This window comes from Salvelinus fontinalis, unplaced genomic scaffold (assembly GCF_029448725.1).
Source record: "Salvelinus fontinalis isolate EN_2023a unplaced genomic scaffold, ASM2944872v1 scaffold_0048, whole genome shotgun sequence".
Taxonomy (NCBI): domain Eukaryota; kingdom Metazoa; phylum Chordata; class Actinopteri; order Salmoniformes; family Salmonidae; genus Salvelinus; species Salvelinus fontinalis.
The window spans coordinates 60,831-79,523 of NW_026600257.1; the positions used below are offsets into that span (position 1 = coordinate 60,831).

Consider the following 18,693-nt stretch of genomic DNA (forward strand, 5'->3'; position numbering starts at 1 on the left):
TTCTCTGTTTCTCTCTGCCTCTGTGTTCCTCTGTTTCTCTCTGCCTCTGTGTTCTTCTTCCCTGTTTCTCTCTGCCTCTGTCTTCTTCTTCTCTGTTTCTCTCTGCCTCTGTGTTCTTCTTCTCTGTTTCTCTCTGCCTCTGTGTTCTTCTTCTCTGTTTCTCTCTGCCTCTGTGTTCCTCTCTGTTTCTCTCTGCCTCTGTGTTCCTCTCTGTTTCTCTCTGCCTCTGTGTTCTTCTTCTCTGTTTCTCTCTGCCTCTGTGTTCTTCTTCTCTGTTTCTCTCTGCCTCTGTGTTCCTCTCTGTTTCTCTCTGCCTCTGTGTTCCTCTCTGTTTCTCTCTGCCTCTGTGTTCTTCTTCTCTGTTTCTCTCTGCCTCTGTGTTCCTCTGTTTCTCTCTGCCTCTGTGTTCTTCTCTGTTTCTCTCTGCCTCTGTGTTCTTCTTCTCTGTTTCTCTCTGCCTCTGTGTTCCTCTGTTTCTCTCTGCCTCTGTGTTCTTCTTCTCTGTTTCTCTCTGCCTCTGTGTTCTTCTTCTCTGTTTCTCTCTGCCTCTGTGTTCTTCTTCTCTGTTTCTCTCTGCCTCTGTGTTCTTCTTCTCTGTTTCTCTCTGCCTCTGTGTTCCTCTGTTTCTCTCTGCCTCTGTGTTCTTCTTCTCTGTTTCTCTCTGCCTCTGTGTTCCTCTCTGTTTCTCTCTGCCTCTGTGTTCTTCTTCTCTGTTTCTCTCTGCCTCTGTCTTCTTCTTCTCTGTTTCTCTCTGCCTCTGTGTTCTTCTTCTCTGTTTCTCTCTGCCTCTGTGTTCTTCTTCTCTGTTTCTCTCTGCCTCTGTGTTCCTCTCTGTTTCTCTCTGCCTCTGTGTTCCTCTCTGTTTCTCTCTGCCTCTGTGTTCTTCTTCTCTGTTTCTCTCTGCCTCTGTGTTCTTCTTCTCTGTTTCTCTCTGCCTCTGTGTTCCTCTCTGTTTCTCTCTGCCTCTGTGTTCCTCTCTGTTTCTCTCTGCCTCTGTGTTCTTCTTCTCTGTTTCTCTCTGCCTCTGTGTTCCTCTGTTTCTCTCTGCCTCTGTGTTCTTCTCTGTTTCTCTCTGCCTCTGTGTTCTTCTTCTCTGTTTCTCTCTGCCTCTGTGTTCCTCTGTTTCTCTCTGCCTCTGTGTTCTTCCTCTCTGTTTCTCTCTGCCTCTGTGTTCTTCTTCTCTGTTTCTCTCTGCCTCTGTGTTCCTCTGTTTCTCTCTGCCTCTGTGTTCTTCTTCTCTGTTTCTCTCTGCCTCTGTGTTCTTCTTCTCTGTTTCTCTCTGCCTCTGTGTTCTTCTTCTCTGTTTCTCTCTGCCTCTGTGTTCTTCTTCTCTGTTTCTCTCTGCCTCTGTGTTCTTCTTCTCTGTTTCTCTCTGCCTCTGTGTTCTTCTTCTCTGTTTCTTTCTGCCTCTGTGTTCTTCTCTGTTTCTCTCTGCCTCTGTCTTCTTCTTCTCTGTTTCTCTCTGCCTCTGTGTTCTTCCTCTCTGTTTCTCTCTGCCTCTGTGTTCCTCTCTGTTTCTCTCTGCCTCTGTGTTCTTCTTCTCTGTTTCTCTCTGCCTCTGTGTTCTTCTTCTCTGTTTCTCTCTGCCTCTGTGTTCCTCTGTTTCTCTCTGCCTCTGTGTTCCTCTCTGTTTCTCTCTGCCTCTGTGTTCTTCTTCTCTGTTTCTCTCTGCCTCTGTGTTCTTCTTCTCTGTTTCTCTCTGCCTCTGTGTTCTTCTTCTCTGTTTTTCTCTGCCTCTGTGTTCTTCTCTGTTTCTCTCTGCCTCTGTGTTCTTCTTCTCTGTTTCTCTCTGCCTCTGTGTTCTTCTTCTCTGTTTCTCTCTGCCTCTGTGTTCCTCTCTGTTTCTCTCTGCCTCTTTGTTCTTCTCTGTTTCTCTCTGCTTCTGTGTTCTTCTCTGTTTCTCTCTGCCTCTGTGTTCTTCTCTGTTTCTCTCTGCCTCTGTGTTCTTCTTCTCTGTTTCTCTCTGCCTCTGTGTTCTTCTTCTCTGTTTCTCTCTGCCTCTGTGTTCTTCTTCTCTGTTTCTCTCTGCCTCTGTGTTCTTCTTCTCTGTTTCTCTCTGCCTCTGTGTTCTTCTTCTCTGTTTCTCTCTGCCTCTGTGTTCTTCTTCTCTGTTTCTCTCTGCCTCTGTGTTCCTCTCTGTTTCTCTCTGCCTCTGTGTTCTTCTCTCTCTGCCTCTGTGTTCTTCTCTGTTTCTCTCTGCCTCTGTGTTCTTCTCTCTCTGCCTCTGTGTTCTTCTCTGTTTCTCTCTGCCTCTGTGTTCTTCTCTGTTTCTCTCTGCCTCTGTGTTCTTCTTCTCTGTTTCTCTCTGCCTCTGTGTTCCTCTCTGTTTCTCTCTGCCTCTGTGTTCTTCTCTGTTTCTCTCTGCCTCTGTGTTCCTCTCTGTTTCTCTCTGCCTCTGTGTTCTTCTTCTCTGTTTCTCTCTGCCTCTGTGTTCTTCTTCTCTGTTTCTCTCTGCCTCTGTGTTCCTCTCTGTTTCTCTCTGCCTCTGTGTTCCTCTCTGTTTCTCTCTGCCTCTGTGTTCTTCTTCTCTGTTTCTCTCTGCCTCTGTGTTCCTCTGTTTCTCTCTGCCTATGTGTTCTTCTTCTCTGTTTCTCTCTGCCTCTGTGTTCTTCTTCTCTGTTTCTCTCTGCCTCTGTGTTCCTCTGTTTCTCTCTGCCTCTGTGTTCTTCCTCTCTGTTTCTCTCTGCCTCTGTGTTCTTCTTCTCTGTTTCTCTCTGCCTCTGTGTTCCTCTGTTTCTCTCTGCCTCTGTGTTCTTCTTCTCTGTTTCTCTCTGCCTCTGTGTTCTTCTTCTCTGTTTCTCTCTGCCTCTGTGTTCTTCTTCTCTGTTTCTCTCTGCCTCTGTGTTCCTCTGTTTCTCTCTGCCTCTGTGTTCCTCTCTGTTTCTCTCTGCCTCTGTGTTCTTCTTCTCTGTTTCTCTCTGCCTCTGTGTTCTTCTTCTCTGTTTCTCTCTGCCTCTGTGTTCCTCTCTGTTTCTCTCTGCCTCTGTGTTCTTCTCTGTTTCTCTCTGCCTCTGTGTTCTTCTTCTCTGTTTCTCTCTGCCTCTGTGTTCCTCTCTGTTTCTCTCTGCCTCTGTGTTCTTCTTCTCTGTTTCTCTCTGCCTCTGTGTTCCTCTGTTTCTCTCTGCCTCTGTGTTCTTCTTCTCTGTTTCTCTCTGCCTCTGTCTTCTTCTTCTCTGTTTCTCTCTGCCTCTGTGTTCTTCTTCTCTGTTTCTCTCTGCCTCTGTGTTCTTCTTCTCTGTTTCTCTCTGCCTCTGTGTTCCTCTCTGTTTCTCTCTGCCTCTGTGTTCCTCTCTGTTTCTCTCTGCCTCTGTGTTCTTCTTCTCTGTTTCTCTCTGCCTCTGTGTTCTTCTTCTCTGTTTCTCTCTGCCTCTGTGTTCCTCTCTGTTTCTCTCTGCCTCTGTGTTCCTCTCTGTTTCTCTCTGCCTCATATTCTTCTTCTCTGTTTCTCTCTGCCTCTGTGTTCCTCTGTTTCTCTCTGCCTCTGTGTTCTTCTCTGTTTCTCTCTGCCTCTGTGTTCTTCTTCTCTGTTTCTCTCTGCCTCTGTGTTCCTCTGTTTCTCTCTGCCTCTGTGTTCTTCCTCTCTGTTTCTCTCTGCCTCTGTGTTCTTCTTCTCTGTTTCTCTCTGCCTCTGTGTTCCTCTGTTTCTCTCTGCCTCTGTGTTCTTCTTCTCTGTTTCTCTCTGCCTCTGTGTTCTTCTTCTCTGTTTCTCTCTGCCTCTGTGTTCTTCTTCTCTGTTTCTCTCTGCCTCTGTGTTCTTCTTCTCTGTTTCTCTCTGCCTCTGTGTTCTTCTTCTCTGTTTCTCTCTGCCTCTGTGTTCTTCTTCTCTGTTTCTCTCTGCCTCTGTGTTCTTCTCTGTTTCTCTCTGCCTCTGTCTTCTTCTTCTCTGTTTCTCTCTGCCTCTGTGTTCTTCCTCTCTGTTTCTCTCTGCCTCTGTGTTCCTCTCTGTTTCTCTCTGCCTCTGTGTTCTTCTTCTCTTTTTCTCTCTGCCTCTGTGTTCTTCTTCTCTGTTTCTCTCTGCCTCTGTGTTCTTCTTCTCTGTTTCTCTCTGCCTCTGTGTTCTTCTTCTCTGTTTCTCTCTGCCTCTGTGTTCCTCTGTTTCTCTCTGCCTCTGTGTTCTTCTTCTCTGTTTCTCTCTGCCTCTGTGTTCTTCTTCTCTGTTTCTCTCTGCCTCTGTGTTCTTCTTCTCTGTTTCTCTCTGCCTCTGTGTTCTTCTTCTCTGTTTCTCTCTGCCTCTGTGTTCCTCTCTGTTTCTCTCTGCCTCTGTGTTCCTCTCTGTTTCTCTCTGCCTCTGTGTTCTTCTTCTCTGTTTCTCTCTGCCTCTGTGTTCTTCTTCTCTGTTTCTCTCTGCCTCTGTGTTCCTCTCTGTTTCTCTCTGCCTCTGTGTTCCTCTCTGTTTCTCTCTGCCTCTGTGTTCTTCTTCTCTGTTTCTCTCTGCCTCTGTGTTCCTCTGTTTCTCTCTGCCTCTGTGTTCTTCTCTGTTTCTCTCTGCCTCTGTGTTCTTCTTCTCTGTTTCTCTCTGCCTCTGTGTTCCTCTGTTTCTCTCTGCCTCTGTGGTCTTCCTCTCTGTTTCTCTCTGCCTCTGTGTTCTTCTTCTCTGTTTCTCTCTGCCTCTGTGTTCCTCTGTTTCTCTCTGCCTCTGTGTTCTTCTTCTCTGTTTCTCTCTGCCTCTGTGTTCTTCTTCTCTGTTTCTCTCTGCCTCTGTGTTCTTCTTCTCTGTTTCTCTCTGCCTCTGTGTTCCTCTGTTTCTCTCTGCCTCTGTGTTCCTCTCTGTTTCTCTCTGCCTCTGTGTTCTTCTTCTCTGTTTCTCTCTGCCTCTGTGTTCTTCTTCTCTGTTTCTCTCTGCCTCTGTGTTCTTCTTCTCTGTTTCTCTCTGCCTCTGTGTTCTTCTCTGTTTCTCTCTGCCTCTGTGTTCTTCTTCTCTGTTTCTCTCTGCCTCTGTGTTCTTCTTCTCTGTTTCTCTCTGCCTCTGTGTTCTTCTTCTCTGTTTCTCTCTGCCTCTGTGTTCTTCTCTGTTTCTCTCTGCCTCTGTGTTCTTCTCTGTTTCTCTCTGCCTCTGTGTTCTTCTCTGTTTCTCTCTGCCTCTGTGTTCTTCTTCTCTGTTTCTCTCTGCCTCTGTGTTCTTCTTCTCTGTTTCTCTCTGCCTCTGTGTTCTTCTTCTCTGTTTCTCTCTGCCTCTGTGTTCTTCTTCTCTGTTTCTCTCTGCCTCTGTGTTCTTCTCTGTTTCTCTCTGCCTCTGTGTTCTTCTTCTCTGTTTCTCTCTGCCTCTGTGTTCCTCTCTGTTTCTCTCTGCCTCTGTGTTCTTCTCTCTCTGCCTCTGTGTTCTTCTCTGTTTCTCTCTGCCTCTGTGTTCTTCTCTCTCTGCCTCTGTGTTCTTCTCTGTTTCTCTCTGCCTCTGTGTTCTTCTCTGTTTCTCTCTGCCTCTGTGTTCTTCTTCTCTGTTTCTCTCTGCCTCTGTGTTCCTCTCTGTTTCTCTCTGCCTCTGTGTTCTTCTCTGTTTCTCTCTGCCTCTGTGTTCCTCTCTGTTTCTCTCTGCCTCTGTGTTCTTCTTCACTGTTTCGCTCTGCCTCTGTGTTCTTCTTCTCTGTTTCTCTCTGCCTCTGTGTTCCTCTCTGTTTCTCTCTGCCTCTGTGTTCCTCTCTGTTTCTCTCTGCCTCTGTGTTCTTCTTCTCTGTTTCTCTCTGCCTCTGTGTTCCTCTGTTTCTCTCTGCCTCTGTGTTCTTCTCTGTTTCTCTCTGCCTCTGTGTTCTTCTTCTCTGTTTCTCTCTGCCTCTGTGTTCCTCTGTTTCTCTCTGCCTCTGTCTTCTTCTTCCCTGTTTCTCTCTGCCTCTGTGTTCTTCTTCTCTGTTTCTCTCTGCCTCTGTGTTCTTCTCTGTTTCTCTCTGCCTCTGTGTTCTTCTTCTCTGTTTCTCTCTGCCTCTGTGTTCTTCTTCTCTGTTTCTCTCTGCCTCTGTGTTCTTCTTCTCTGTTTCTCTCTGCCTCTGTGTTCCTCTGTTTCTCTCTGCCTCTGTGTTCCTCTCTGTTTCTCTCTGCCTCTGTGTTCTTCTTCTCTGTTTCTCTCTGCCTCTGTGTTCTTCTTCTCTGTTTCTCTCTGCCTCTGTGTTCCTCTCTGTTTCTCTCTGCCTCTGTGTTCTTCTCTGTTTCTCTCTGCCTCTGTGTTCTTCTTCTCTGTTTCTCTCTGCCTCTGTGTTCCTCTCTGTTTCTCTCTGCCTCTGTGTTCTTCTCTGTTTCTCTCTGCCTCTGTGTTCTTCTCTGTTTCTCTCTGCCTCTGTGTTCTTCTCTGTTTCTCTCTGCCTCTGTGTTCTTCTTCTCTGTTTCTCTCTGCCTCTGTGTTCTTCTTCTCTGTTTCTCTCTGCCTCTGTGTTCTTCTTCTCTGTTTCTCTCTGCCTCTGTGTTCTTCTTCTCTGTTTCTCTCTGCCTCTGTGTTCTTCTCTGTTTCTCTCTGCCTCTGTGTTCTTCTTCTCTGTTTCTCTCTGCCTCTGTGTTCCTCTGTTTCTCTCTGCCTCTGTGTTCTTCCTCTCTGTTTCTCTCTGCCTCTGTGTTCTTCTTCTCTGTTTCTCTCTGCCTCTGTGTTCCTCTGTTTCTCTCTGCCTCTGTGTTCTTCTTCTCTGTTTCTCTCTGCCTCTGTGTTCTTCTTCTCTGTTTCTCTCTGCCTCTGTGTTCTTCTTCTCTGTTTCTCTCTGCCTCTGTGTTCCTCTGTTTCTCTCTGCCTCTGTGTTCCTCTCTGTTTCTCTCTGCCTCTGTGTTCTTCTTCTCTGTTTCTCTCTGCCTCTGTGTTCTTCTTCTCTGTTTCTCTCTGCCTCTGTGTTCTTCTTCTCTGTTTCTCTCTGCCTCTGTGTTCTTCTCTGTTTCTCTCTGCCTCTGTGTTCTTCTTCTCTGTTTCTCTCTGCCTCTGTGTTCTTCTTCTCTGTTTCTCTCTGCCTCTGTGTTCTTCTTCTCTGTTTCTCTCTGCCTCTGTGTTCTTCTCTGTTTCTCTCTGCCTCTGTGTTCTTCTCTGTTTCTCTCTGCCTCTGTGTTCTTCTCTGTTTCTCTCTGCCTCTGTGTTCTTCTTCTCTGTTTCTCTCTGCCTCTGTGTTCTTCTTCTCTGTTTCTCTCTGCCTCTGTGTTCTTCTTCTCTGTTTCTCTCTGCCTCTGTGTTCTTCTTCTCTGTTTCTCTCTGCCTCTGTGTTCTTCTCTGTTTCTCTCTGCCTCTGTGTTCTTCTTCTCTGTTTCTCTCTGCCTCTGTGTTCCTCTCTGTTTCTCTCTGCCTCTGTGTTCTTCTCTCTCTGCCTCTGTGTTCTTCTCTGTTTCTCTCTGCCTCTGTGTTCTTCTCTCTCTGCCTCTGTGTTCTTCTCTGTTTCTCTCTGCCTCTGTGTTCTTCTCTGTTTCTCTCTGCCTCTGTGTTCCTCTGTTTCTCTCTGCCTCTGTGTTCTTCTTCTCTGTTTCTCTCTGCCTCTGCGTTCTTCTTCTCTGTTTCTCTCTGCCTCTGTGTTCCTCTCTGTTTCTCTCTGCCTCTGTGTTCCTCTCTGTTTCTCTCTGCCTCTGTGTTCTTCTTCTCTGTTTCTCTCTGCCTCTGTGTTCCTCTGTTTCTCTCTGCCTCTGTGTTCTTCTCTGTTTCTCTCTGCCTCTGTGTTCTTCTTCTCTGTTTCTCTCTGCCTCTGTGTTCCTCTGTTTCTCTCTGCCTCTGTGTTCTTCTTCCCTCTTTCTCTCTGCCTCTGTGTTCTTCTTCTCTGTTTCTCTCTGCCTCTGTGTTCTTCTCTGTTTCTCTCTGCCTCTGTGTTCTTCTTCTCTGTTTCTCTCTGCCTCTGTGTTCTTCTTCTCTGTTTCTCTCTGCCTCTGTGTTCTTCTTCTCTGTTTCTCTCTGCCTCTGTGTTCCTCTGTTTCTCTCTGCCTCTGTGTTCCTCTCTGTTTCTCTCTGCCTCTGTGTTCTTCTTCTCTGTTTCTCTCTGCCTCTGTGTTCTTCTTCTCTGTTTCTCTCTGCCTCTGTGTTCCTCTCTGTTTCTCTCTGCCTCTGTGTTCTTCTCTGTTTCTCTCTGCCTCTGTGTTCTTCTTCTCTGTTTCTCTCTGCCTCTGTGTTCCTCTCTGTTTCTCTCTGCCTCTGTGTTCTTCTCTGTTTCTCTCTGCCTCTGTGTTCTTCTCTGTTTCTCTCTGCCTCTGTGTTCTTCTCTGTTTCTCTCTGCCTCTGTGTTCTTCTTCTCTGTTTCTCTCTGCCTCTGTGTTCTTCTTCTCTGTTTCTCTCTGCCTCTGTGTTCTTCTTCTCTGTTTCTCTCTGCCTCTGTGTTCTTCTTCTCTGTTTCTCTCTGCCTCTGTGTTCTTCTCTGTTTCTCTCTGCCTCTGTGTTCTTCTTCTCTGTTTCTCTCTGCCTCTGTGTTCCTCTCTGTTTCTCTCTGCCTCTGTGTTCTTCTCTCTCTGCCTCTGTGTTCTTCTCTGTTTCTCTCTGCCTCTGTGTTCTTCTCTGTTTCTCTCTGCCTCTGTGTTCTTCTTCTCTGTTTCTCTCTGCCTCTGTGTTCCTCTCTGTTTCTCTCTGCCTCTGTGTTCTTCTTCTCTGTTTCTCTCTACAACTACAGATAAACAGAGTTACCATATAAACACACCTTAGTGATGAATGGAAATGTATCCCTGTGTTAATGATCCAAGACAACGATATACAGTCAGAGTAATACAAGACTTTAACCCAGTAAAGACCCGCAAAGCTGGAAAAAAGAACCGTTCAGCGTTCACAGATGTCAAGTAGGACTAACGATTCTGCTAATATTACTGGACAACATCAGGAATGTCCTTCCCAAAACGTGCCAACAGTTTCCCCCCCTCTAAGGAGTGATAGGGGTAATTGTTAAGCCCTTTGAGCGCATTCCCAATTGGTACCCTATTCCCTAAGTAGTGCACTACTTTTAACGAGAGCCCCATAGGGTTCTTGTTAAAAGTAGTGCGCTATATAGGGAATAGGGTGCCGTTTGTGATGCAGACCCTGTTTTACAGGCCGCTCATTTTTCTGCCCCTCTACAACCTGTCTCTGGACGGACAGATGCAGAGGGCTTAGCTTGACGAGTGCTATGCTGCCTGGCGCGACGGCCAAGACAAACTGTTCTTGGGGTTTCTTAGTTGGCAGCTTTAGTCTGGCTTTGGGAGCGTTTTTTTTAAATGTTACGTTTCTGTGGTTATGAATGTTGTCAGGCGGTTGATTAAAACTCAGAGTTTTGGCCCAGTCTCGGTGGACGGAGACGTCACTTTAAATCACCAGGGCGGTTTTTTAGTCGTGTGAGAAAAGTTGACGGTGAGAAATAAGAGACGCTCGAGACGGACAGACGGAGAATGAGAAACCACCGGGGAAGGATATTACTTTATGACTTATTAAGACAAACGTCTGCCTCTTGATCTGTTCCCAGGAATAACAGTGAGACTTTATTGACGAGGTAACAGTAGTGTTACCCACAAAGCACCTCAACGTCTCAACTATTTATGACGTTAATAAGATCCATTATCCAACATTCTGTAGAAAAAAAAACATCATGACAGACATTTAAGAAATGTCCTTCTTCTTCTACTACTTTATCGATTGGTGATCGATTTGATCGATTAATCAATATCACCCTTGTATTCCCAGTGGCTTCATCTCCCTGGAAAACAGATCCTACGTGTTGGAGCCGTCGACGGATCCCTCCGGTGGATCCCACAGGATCTACCGGTCAGAACAGCTCGACTTCACACCCGGCTCGTGTGGTCATGGCTTCAACATATCGCTGGTTCGTGGAGACACCCAGAACACCCACAACCAATCAGACGGCCCCTTCGGAGCCTTCAGCACCAGGGTAAGCAGCAGACATGGAATACCATGGCTGTGTTTACACAGGCAGACCCCCAAATCTGATCTTTGGCCACTAATTGGTCTTTTGACCAATCAGATCAGAATCTTTTGCCAATATTTAGGGAAAATATCAGAATTGGGCTTCTTGTGTAAACACAGACATGGGCTCAAAAGCTAAATGTTCCATTTCAACATTTTGCACAAAATATTTTGTCTTTACGTCCATCTACAGATAGAGACTAGGAGGACTTCAGATCAAACCTCAATCAATAGAGACTAGTCGTACAGGGCTCTGGTTAAATGTAGTGTACTACGTAGGGAAGCAGGTGTCTCTGGTTAAATGTAGTGCACTACGTAGGGAATCAGGGGGCTCTGGTTAAATGTAGTGCACTACGTAGGGAATCAGGTGGCTCTGGTTAAATGTAGTGCACTACGTAGGGAATCAGGTGTCTCTGGTTAAATGTAGTGCACTACGTAGGGAATCAGGTGGATCTGGTTAAATGTAGTGCACTACGTAGGGAATCAGGTGACTCTGGTTAAATGTAGTGCACTACGTAGGGAATCAGGTGGCTCTGGTTAAATGTAGTGCACTACGTAGGGAATCAGGTGGCTCTGGTTAAATGTAGTGCACTACGTAGGGAATCAGGTGGCTCTGGTTAAATGTAGTGCACTACGTAGGGAATCAGGTGGCTCTGGTTAAATGTAGTGCACTACGTAGGGAATCAGGTGGCTCTGGTTAAATGTAGTGCACTACGTAGGGAATCAGGTGGCTCTGGTTAAATGTAGTGCACTACGTAGGGAATCAGGTGTCTCTGGTTAAATGTAGTGCACTACGTAGGGAATCAGGGGGCTCTGGTTAAATGTAGTGCACTACGTAGGGAATCAGGTGGCTCTGGTTAAATGTAGTGCACTACGTAGGGAATCAGGTGGCTCTGGTTAAATGTAGTGCACTACGTAGGGAATCAGGTGACTCTGGTTAAATGTAGTGCACTACGTAGGGAATCAGGTGGCTCTGGTTAAATGTAGTGCACTACGTAGGGAACCAGGTGGCTCTGGTTAAATGTAGTGCACTACGTAGGGAATCAGGGGGTTAAATGTAGTGCACTACGTAGGGAATCAGGTGACTCTGGTTAAATGTAGTGCACTACGTAGGGAACCAGGTGGCTCTGGTTAAATGTAGTGCACTACGTAGGGAATCAGGTGGCTCTGGTTAAATGTAGTGCACTACGTAGGGAATCAGGTGGCTCTGGTTAAATGTAGTGCACTACGTAGGGAACCAGATGGCTCTGGTTAAATGTAGTGCACTACGTAGGGAATCAGGTGTCTCTGGTTAAATGTAGTGCACTACGTAGGGAATCAGGGGGCTCTGGTTAAATGTAGTGCACTACGTAGGGAATCAGGTGGCTCTGGTTAAATGTAGTGCACTACGTAGGGAATCAGGTGTCTCTGGTTAAATGTAGTGCACTACATAGGGAATCAGGGGGCTCTGGTTAAATGTAGTGCACTACGTAGGGAATCAGGTGGCTCTGGTTAAATGTAGTGCACTACGTAGGGAATTAGGTGTCTCTGGTTAAATGTAGTGCACTACGTAGGGAATCAGGGGGCTCTGGTTAAATGTAGTGCACTACGTAGGGAATCAGGTGTCTCTGGTTAAATGTAGTGCACTACATAGGGAATCAGGTGTCTCTGGTTAAATGTAGTGCACTACGTAGGGAATCAGGTGTCTCTGGTTAAATGTAGTGCACTACATAGGGAATCAGGTGACTCTGGTTAAATGTAGTGCACTACGTGGGGAATCAGGTGACTCTGGTTAAATGTAGTGCACTACGTAGGGAATCAGGTGGCTCTGGTTAAATGTAGTGCACTACGTGGGGAATCAGGTGACTCTGGTTAAATGTAGTGCACTACATAGGGAATCAGGTGTCTCTGGTTAAATGTAGTGCACTACGTGGGGAATCAGGTGACTCTGGTTAAATGTAGTGCACTACGTAGGGAATCAGGTGGCTCTGGTTAAATGTAGTGCACTACGTAGGGAATCAGGTGGATCTGGTTAAATGTAGTGCACTACGTAGGGAATCAGGTGACTCTGGTTAAATGTAGTGCACTACGTAGGGAATCAGGTGACTCTGGTTAAATGTAGTGCACTACGTAGGGAATCAGGGGGCTCTGGTTAAATGTAGTGCACTACGTAGGGAATCCGGTGGCTCTGGTTAAATGTAGTGCACTACGTAGGGAATCAGGTGACTCTGGTTAAATGTAGTGCACTACGTAGGGAATCAGGTGACTCTGGTTAAATGTAGTGCACTACGTAGGGAATCAGGGGGTTAAATGTAGTGCACTACGTAGGGAATCAGGGGGTTAAATGTAGTGCACTACGTAGGGAATCAGGTGGCTCTGGTTAAATGTAGTGCACTACGTAGGGAATCAGGGGGCTCTGGTTAAATGTAGTGCACTACGTAGGGAATCAGGTGGCTCTGGTTAAATGTAGTGCACTACGTAGGGAATCAGGGGGCTCTGGTTAAATGTAGTGCACTACGTAGGGAATCAGGTGGCTCTGGTTAAATGTAGTGCACTACGTAGGGAATCAGGGGGCTCTGGTTAAATGTAGTGCACTACGTAGGGAATCAGGGGGTTAAATGTAGTGCACTACGTAGGGAATCAGGGGGTTAAATGTAGTGCACTACGTAGGGAATCAGGTGGATCTGGTTAAATGTAGTGCACTACGTAGGGAATCAGGTGTCTCTGGTTAAATGTAGTGCACTACGTAGGGAATCAGGTGACTCTGGTTAAATGTAGTGCACTACGTAGGGAATCAGGTGTCTCTGGTTAAATGTAGTGCACTACATAGGGAATCAGGTGGATCTGGTTAAATGTAGTGCACTACGTAGGGAATCAGGTGTCTCTGGTTAAATGTAGTGCACTACGTAGGGAATCAGGTGTCTCTGGTTAAATGTAGTGCACTACGTAGGGAATCAGGGGGCTCTGGTTAAATGTAGTGCACTACGTAGGGAATCAGGGGGTTAAATGTAGTGCACTACGTAGGGAATCAGGTGGATCTGGTTAAATGTAGTGCACTACGTAGGGAATCAGGTGTCTCTGGTTAAATGTAGTGCACTACGTAGGGAATCAGGGGGATCTGGTTAAATGTAGTGCACTACGTAGGGAATCAGGTGACTCTGGTTAAATGTAGTGCACTACGTAGGGAATCAGGGGGCTCTGGTTAAATGTAGTGCACTACGTAGGGAATCAGGTGGCTCTGGTTAAATGTAGTGCACTACGTAGGGAATCAGGGGGCTCTGGTTAAATGTAGTGCACTACGTAGGGAATCAGGTGGCTCTGGTTAAATGTAGTGCACTACGTAGGGAATCAGGTGTCTCTGGTTAAATGTAGTGCACTACGTAGGGAATCAGGTGTCTCTGGTTAAATGTAGTGCACTACGTAGGGAATCAGGTGGCTCTGGTTAAATGTAGTGCACTACGTAGGGAATCAGGTGGCTCTGGTTAAATGTAGTGCACTACGTAGGGAATCAGGGGGCTCTGGTTAAATGTAGTGCACTACGTAGGGAATCAGGTGGCTCTGGTTAAATGTAGTGCACTACGTAGGGAATCAGGTGGCTCTGGTTAAATGTAGTGCACTACGTAGGGAACCAGGTGGCTCTGGTTAAATGTAGTGCACTACGTAGGGAATCAGGGGGCTCTGGTTAAATGTAGTGCACTACGTAGGGAATCAGGTGGATCTGGTTAAATGTAGTGCACTACGTAGGGAATCAGGTGTCTCTGGTTAAATGTAGTGCACTACATAGGGAATCAGGGGGTTAAATGTAGTGCACTACGTAGGGAATCAGGTGACTCTGGTTAAATGTAGTGCACTACGTAGGGAACCAGGTGGCTCTGGTTAAATGTAGTGCACTACGTAGGGAATCAGGTGGCTCTGGTTAAATGTAGTGCACTACGTAGGGAATCAGGTGGCTCTGGTTAAATGTAGTGCACTACGTAGGGAACCAGATGGCTCTGGTTAAATGTAGTGCACTACGTAGGGAATCAGGTGTCTCTGGTTAAATGTAGTGCACTACGTAGGGAATCAGGGGGCTCTGGTTAAATGTAGTGCACTACGTAGGGAATCAGGGGGCTCTGGTTAAATGTAGTGCACTACGTAGGGAATCAGGTGGCTCTGGTTAAATGTAGTGCACTACGTAGGGAATCAGGTGGCTCTGGTTAAATGTAGTGCACTACGTAGGGAATCAGGTGTCTCTGGTTAAATGTAGTGCACTACATAGGGAATCAGGGGGCTCTGGTTAAATGTAGTGCACTACGTAGGGAATCAGGTGGCTCTGGTTAAATGTAGTGCACTACGTAGGGAATTAGGTGTCTCTGGTTAAATGTAGTGCACTACGTAGGGAATCAGGGGGCTCTGGTTAAATGTAGTGCACTACGTAGGGAATCAGGTGTCTCTGGTTAAATGTAGTGCACTACATAGGGAATCAGGTGTCTCTGGTTAAATGTAGTGCACTACGTAGGGAATCAGGTGTCTCTGGTTAAATGTAGTGCACTACATAGGGAATCAGGTGTCTCTGGTTAAATGTAGTGCACTACGTAGGGAATCAGGTGTCTCTGGTTAAATGTAGTGCACTACGTGGGGAATCAGGTGTAAAGCTGTATTGACTGGTTTGGCTGTGATATTTACTTCTGCCCTTTTTAGAGTGCCACAGTGAAATGTGTCCTCTTGATGATCTGAAAGATAAAAGTCTCTCTCAATATCCCTCTCTCCCTTTCCCCTCCTCTCTCTGGCTCAATTCAATTAAAGGGGATTTATTGGCATGGGGAACATATGTTAACATTGCCAAAGCAAGTGAAGTAGATTATATACAAAAGTGAAATAAACAATAAAATTGAACAGTAAACATGACACTCACAGAAGTTCCAAAATAATAAAGACATTACAAATGTCATATTATTATTTGTCTCTATCTTCCTCTCCTTTCTTTATCTCCCTCTCTCTCTCCTCCTCTCTCTTCATCTCACCCTTTCCTTCCCCCCACAGCAAAGGAGACATGCCCAGAGCACCACCAAGTATGTGGAGCTGATCATCGTAGCTGACAACAGAGAGGTAAGCACCGTGGGGTGACCTGGGATGACCTTTCACCTTCCTCTGTCACATCCACCCTAGAGATACACATCAGACTCCCAGCCCAGTTCTATTATCGTTAGGTATTTGACCATCTGACTTGTAGGTGGGGCTCTCCCCCACTACTCCCACTATGCTGAGTGTGTTCTGAGAGAGGGAGGGAGAGAGGGAGGGAGGGAGGGAGAGAGGGAGGGAGAGAGGGAGGGAGAGGGAGAGGGAGAGAGAGAGAGAGAGAGGGAGAGAGGGAGAGAGGGAGAGAGAGAGAGAGAGAGAGAGAGAGAGAGAGAGAGAGAGAGAGAGAGAGAGAGAGAGAGAGAGAGAGAGAGAGAGAGAGAGAGAGAGAGAGAGAGAGAGAGAGAGAGAGGCTTTGGTTAAAGTACAAAAGGGAAAATAAATCAACATAAATATGGGTTGTATTTACAATGGTGTTTGTTCTTCACTGGTTGCCCTTTTCTTGTGGCAACAGCTCACAAATCTTGCTGCTGTGATGTCACACTGTGCTATTTCACCCAGTAGATATGGGATTGGATTTGTTTTCTAATTCTTTGTGGGTCTGTGTAGTCTGAGGGAAATATGTGTCTCTAATATGGTCATACATTTGGCAGGAGGTTAGGAAGTGCAGCTCAGTTTCCACCTCATTTTGTGGGCAGTGTGCACATAGCCTGTCTTCTCTTGAGAGCCAGGCTTCTCTTGTCTTCTCTTGTCTCTGACAGTAAATGAAGGTCAGTGTGACAGAGCCTGTCTTCTCTTGTCTCTGACGGTAAATGAAGGTCCGTGTGACAGAGCCTGTCTTCTCTTGTCTCTGACGGTAAATGAAGGTCCGTGTGACAGAGCCTGTCTTCTCTTGTCTCTGACAGTAAATGAAGGTCCGTGTGACAGAGCCTGTCTTCTCTTGTCTCTGACAGTAAATGAAGGTCCGTGTGACAGAGCCTGTCTTCTCTTGTCTCTGACAGTAAATGAAGGTCCGTGTGACAGAGCCTGTCTTCTCTTGTCTCTGACAGTGAATGAAGGTCAGTGTGCCAGAGCCTGTCTTCTCTTGTCTCTGACAGTAAATGAAGTTCCGTGTGACAGAGCCTGTCTTCTCTTGTCTCTGACAGTAAATGAAGGTCCGTGTGCCAGAGCCTGTCTTCTCTTGTCTTCTCTTGTCTCTGACAGTAAATGAAGGTCAGTGTGCCAGAGCCTGTCTTCTCTTGTCTCTGACAGTAAATGAAGGTCCGTGTGACAGAGCCTGTCTTCTCTTGTCTCTGACAGTAAATGAAGGTCCGTGTGCCAGAGCCTGTCTTCTCTTGTCTTCTCTTGTCTCTGACAGTAAATGAAGGTCCGTGTGCCAGAGCCTGTCTTCTCTTGTCTTCTCTTGTCTCTGACAGTAAATGAAGGTCCGTGTGCCAGAGCCTGACTTCTCTTGTCTTCTCTTGTCTCTGACAGTAAATGAAGGTCCGTGTGACAGAGCCTGTCTTCTCTTGTCTCTGACAGTAAATGAAGGTCCGTGTGACAGAGCCTGTCTTCTCTTGTCTCTGACAGTAAATGAAGGTCCGTGTGACAGAGCCTGTCTTCTCTTGTCTCTGACAGTGAATGAAGGTCAGTGTGACAGAGCCTGTCTTCTCTTGTCTCTGACAGTAAATGAAGGTCCGTGTGACAGAGCCTGTCTTCTCTTGTCTCTGACAGTAAATGAAGGTCAATGTGCCAGAGCCTGTCTTCTCTTGTCTTCTCTTGTCTCTGACAGTAAATGAAGGTCAGTGTGCCAGAGCCTGTCTTCTCTTGTCTCTGACAGTAAATGAAGGTCCGTGTGACAGAGCCTGTCTTCTCTTGTCTCTGACAGTAAATGAAGGTCCGTGTGACAGAGCCTGTCTTCTCTTGTCTCTGACTGTGAATGAAGGTCAGTGTGCCAGAGCCTGTCTTCTCTTGTCTCTGACAGTAAATGAAGGTCCGTGTGCCAGAGCCTGTCTTCTCTTGTCTTCTCTTGTCTCTGACAGTAAATGAAGGTCAGTGTGCCAGAGCCTGTCTTCTCTTGTCTCTGACAGTAAATGAAGGTCCGTGTGACAGAGCCTGTCTTCTCTTGTCTCTGACAGTAAATGAAGGTCCGTGTGCCAGAGCCTGTCTTCTCTTGTCTTCTCTTGTCTCTGACAGTAAATGAAGGTCCGTGTGCCAGAGCCTGTCTTCTCTTGTCTTCTCTTGTCTCTGACAGTAAATGAAGGTCCGTGTGACAGAGCCTGTCTTCTCTTGTCTCTGACAGTAAATGAAGGTCCGTGTGACAGAGCCTGTCTTCTCTTGTCTCTGACAGTAAATGAAGGTCCGTGTGACAGACCCTGTCTTCTCTTGTCTCTGACAGTGAATGAAGATCAGTGTGACAGAGCCTGTCTTCTCTTGTCTCTGACAGTAAATGAAAGTCCGTGTGACAGAGCCTTCCTTCTCTTGTCTTCTCTTGTCTCTGACAGTAAATGAAGGTCAGTGTGCCAGAGCCTGTCTTCTCTTGTCTCTGACAGTAAATGAAGGTCCGTGTGACAGAGCCTGTCTTCTCTTGTCTCTGACAGTAAATGAAAGTCCGTGTGCCAGAGCCTGTCTTCTCTTGTCTTCTCTTGTCTCTGACAGTAAATGAAGGTCCGTGTGCCAGAGCCTGTCTTCTCTTGTCTTCTCTTGTATCTGACAGTAAATGAAGGTCCGTGTGCCAGAGCCTGTCTTCTCTTGTCTTCTCTTGTCTCTGACAGTAAATGAAGGTCCGTGTGCCAGACCCTGTCTTCTCTTGTCTCGGACAGTAAATGAAGGTCCGTGTGACAGATCCTGTCTTCTCTTGTCTCTGACAGTAAATGAAGGTCCGTGTGCCAGAGCCTGTCTTCTCTTGTCTTCTCTTGTCTCTGACAGTAAATGAAGGTCCGTGTGACAGAGCCTGTCTTCTCTTGTCTCTGACAGTAAATGAAGGTCCGTGTGACAGAGCCTGTCTTCTCTTGTCTCTGACTGTGAATGAAGGTCAGTGTGCCAGAGCCTGTCTTCTCTTGTCTCTGACAGTAAATGAAGGTCCGTGTGCCAGAGCCTGTCTTCTCTTGTCTTCTCTTGTCTCTGACAGTAAATGAAGGTCCGTGTGACAGAGCCTGTCTTCTCTTGTCTCTGACTGTGAATGAAGGTCAGTGTGCCAGAGCCTGTCTTCTCTTGTCTCTGACAGTAAATGAAGGTCCGTGTGCCAGAGCCTGTCTTCTCTTGTCTTCTCTTGTCTCTGACAGTAAATGAAGGTCAGTGTGCCAGAGCCTGTCTTCTCTTGTCTCTGACAGTAAATGAAGGTCCGTGTGACAGAGCCTGTCTTCTCTTGTCTCTGACAGTAAATGAAGGTCCGTGTGCCAGAGCCTGTCTTCTCTTGTCTTCTCTTGTCTCTGACAGTAAATGAAGGTCCGTGTGCCAGAGCCTGTCTTCTCTTGTCTTCTCTTGTCTCTGACAGTAAATGAAGGTCCGTGTGACAGAGCCTGTCTTCTCTTGTCTCTGACAGTAAATGAAGGTCCGTGTGACAGAGCCTGTCTTCTCTTGTCTCTGACAGTAAATGAAGGTCCGTGTGACAGACCCTGTCTTCTCTTGTCTCTGACAGTGAATGAAGATCAGTGTGACAGAGCCTGTCTTCTCTTGTCTCTGACAGTAAATGAAAGTCCGTGTGACAGAGCCTTCCTTCTCTTGTCTTCTCTTGTCTCTGACAGTAAATGAAGGTCAGTGTGCCAGAGCCTGTCTTCTCTTGTCTCTGACAGTAAATGAAGGTCCGTGTGACAGAGCCTGTCTTCTCTTGTCTCTGACAGTAAATGAAGGTCCGT

At 46.6% G+C, this 18,693-nt stretch overlaps 1 protein-coding gene across 1 annotated transcript in view; it reads left to right on the top strand.

Annotated features, from left to right (window-relative positions):
• The window catches only part of LOC129842532 (disintegrin and metalloproteinase domain-containing protein 12-like), a 175,941-nt gene that overhangs the window by 1,143 nt on the left and 156,105 nt on the right, over window positions 1–18,693 (top strand). The window contains exons 2-3 of the mRNA XM_055911109.1: window positions 9,581–9,785; window positions 14,822–14,887. Of these exons, the coding sequence (XP_055767084.1) occupies window positions 9,581–9,785; window positions 14,822–14,887 (271 nt within the window). The remainder of the gene's footprint in view (window positions 1–9,580; window positions 9,786–14,821; window positions 14,888–18,693) is intronic.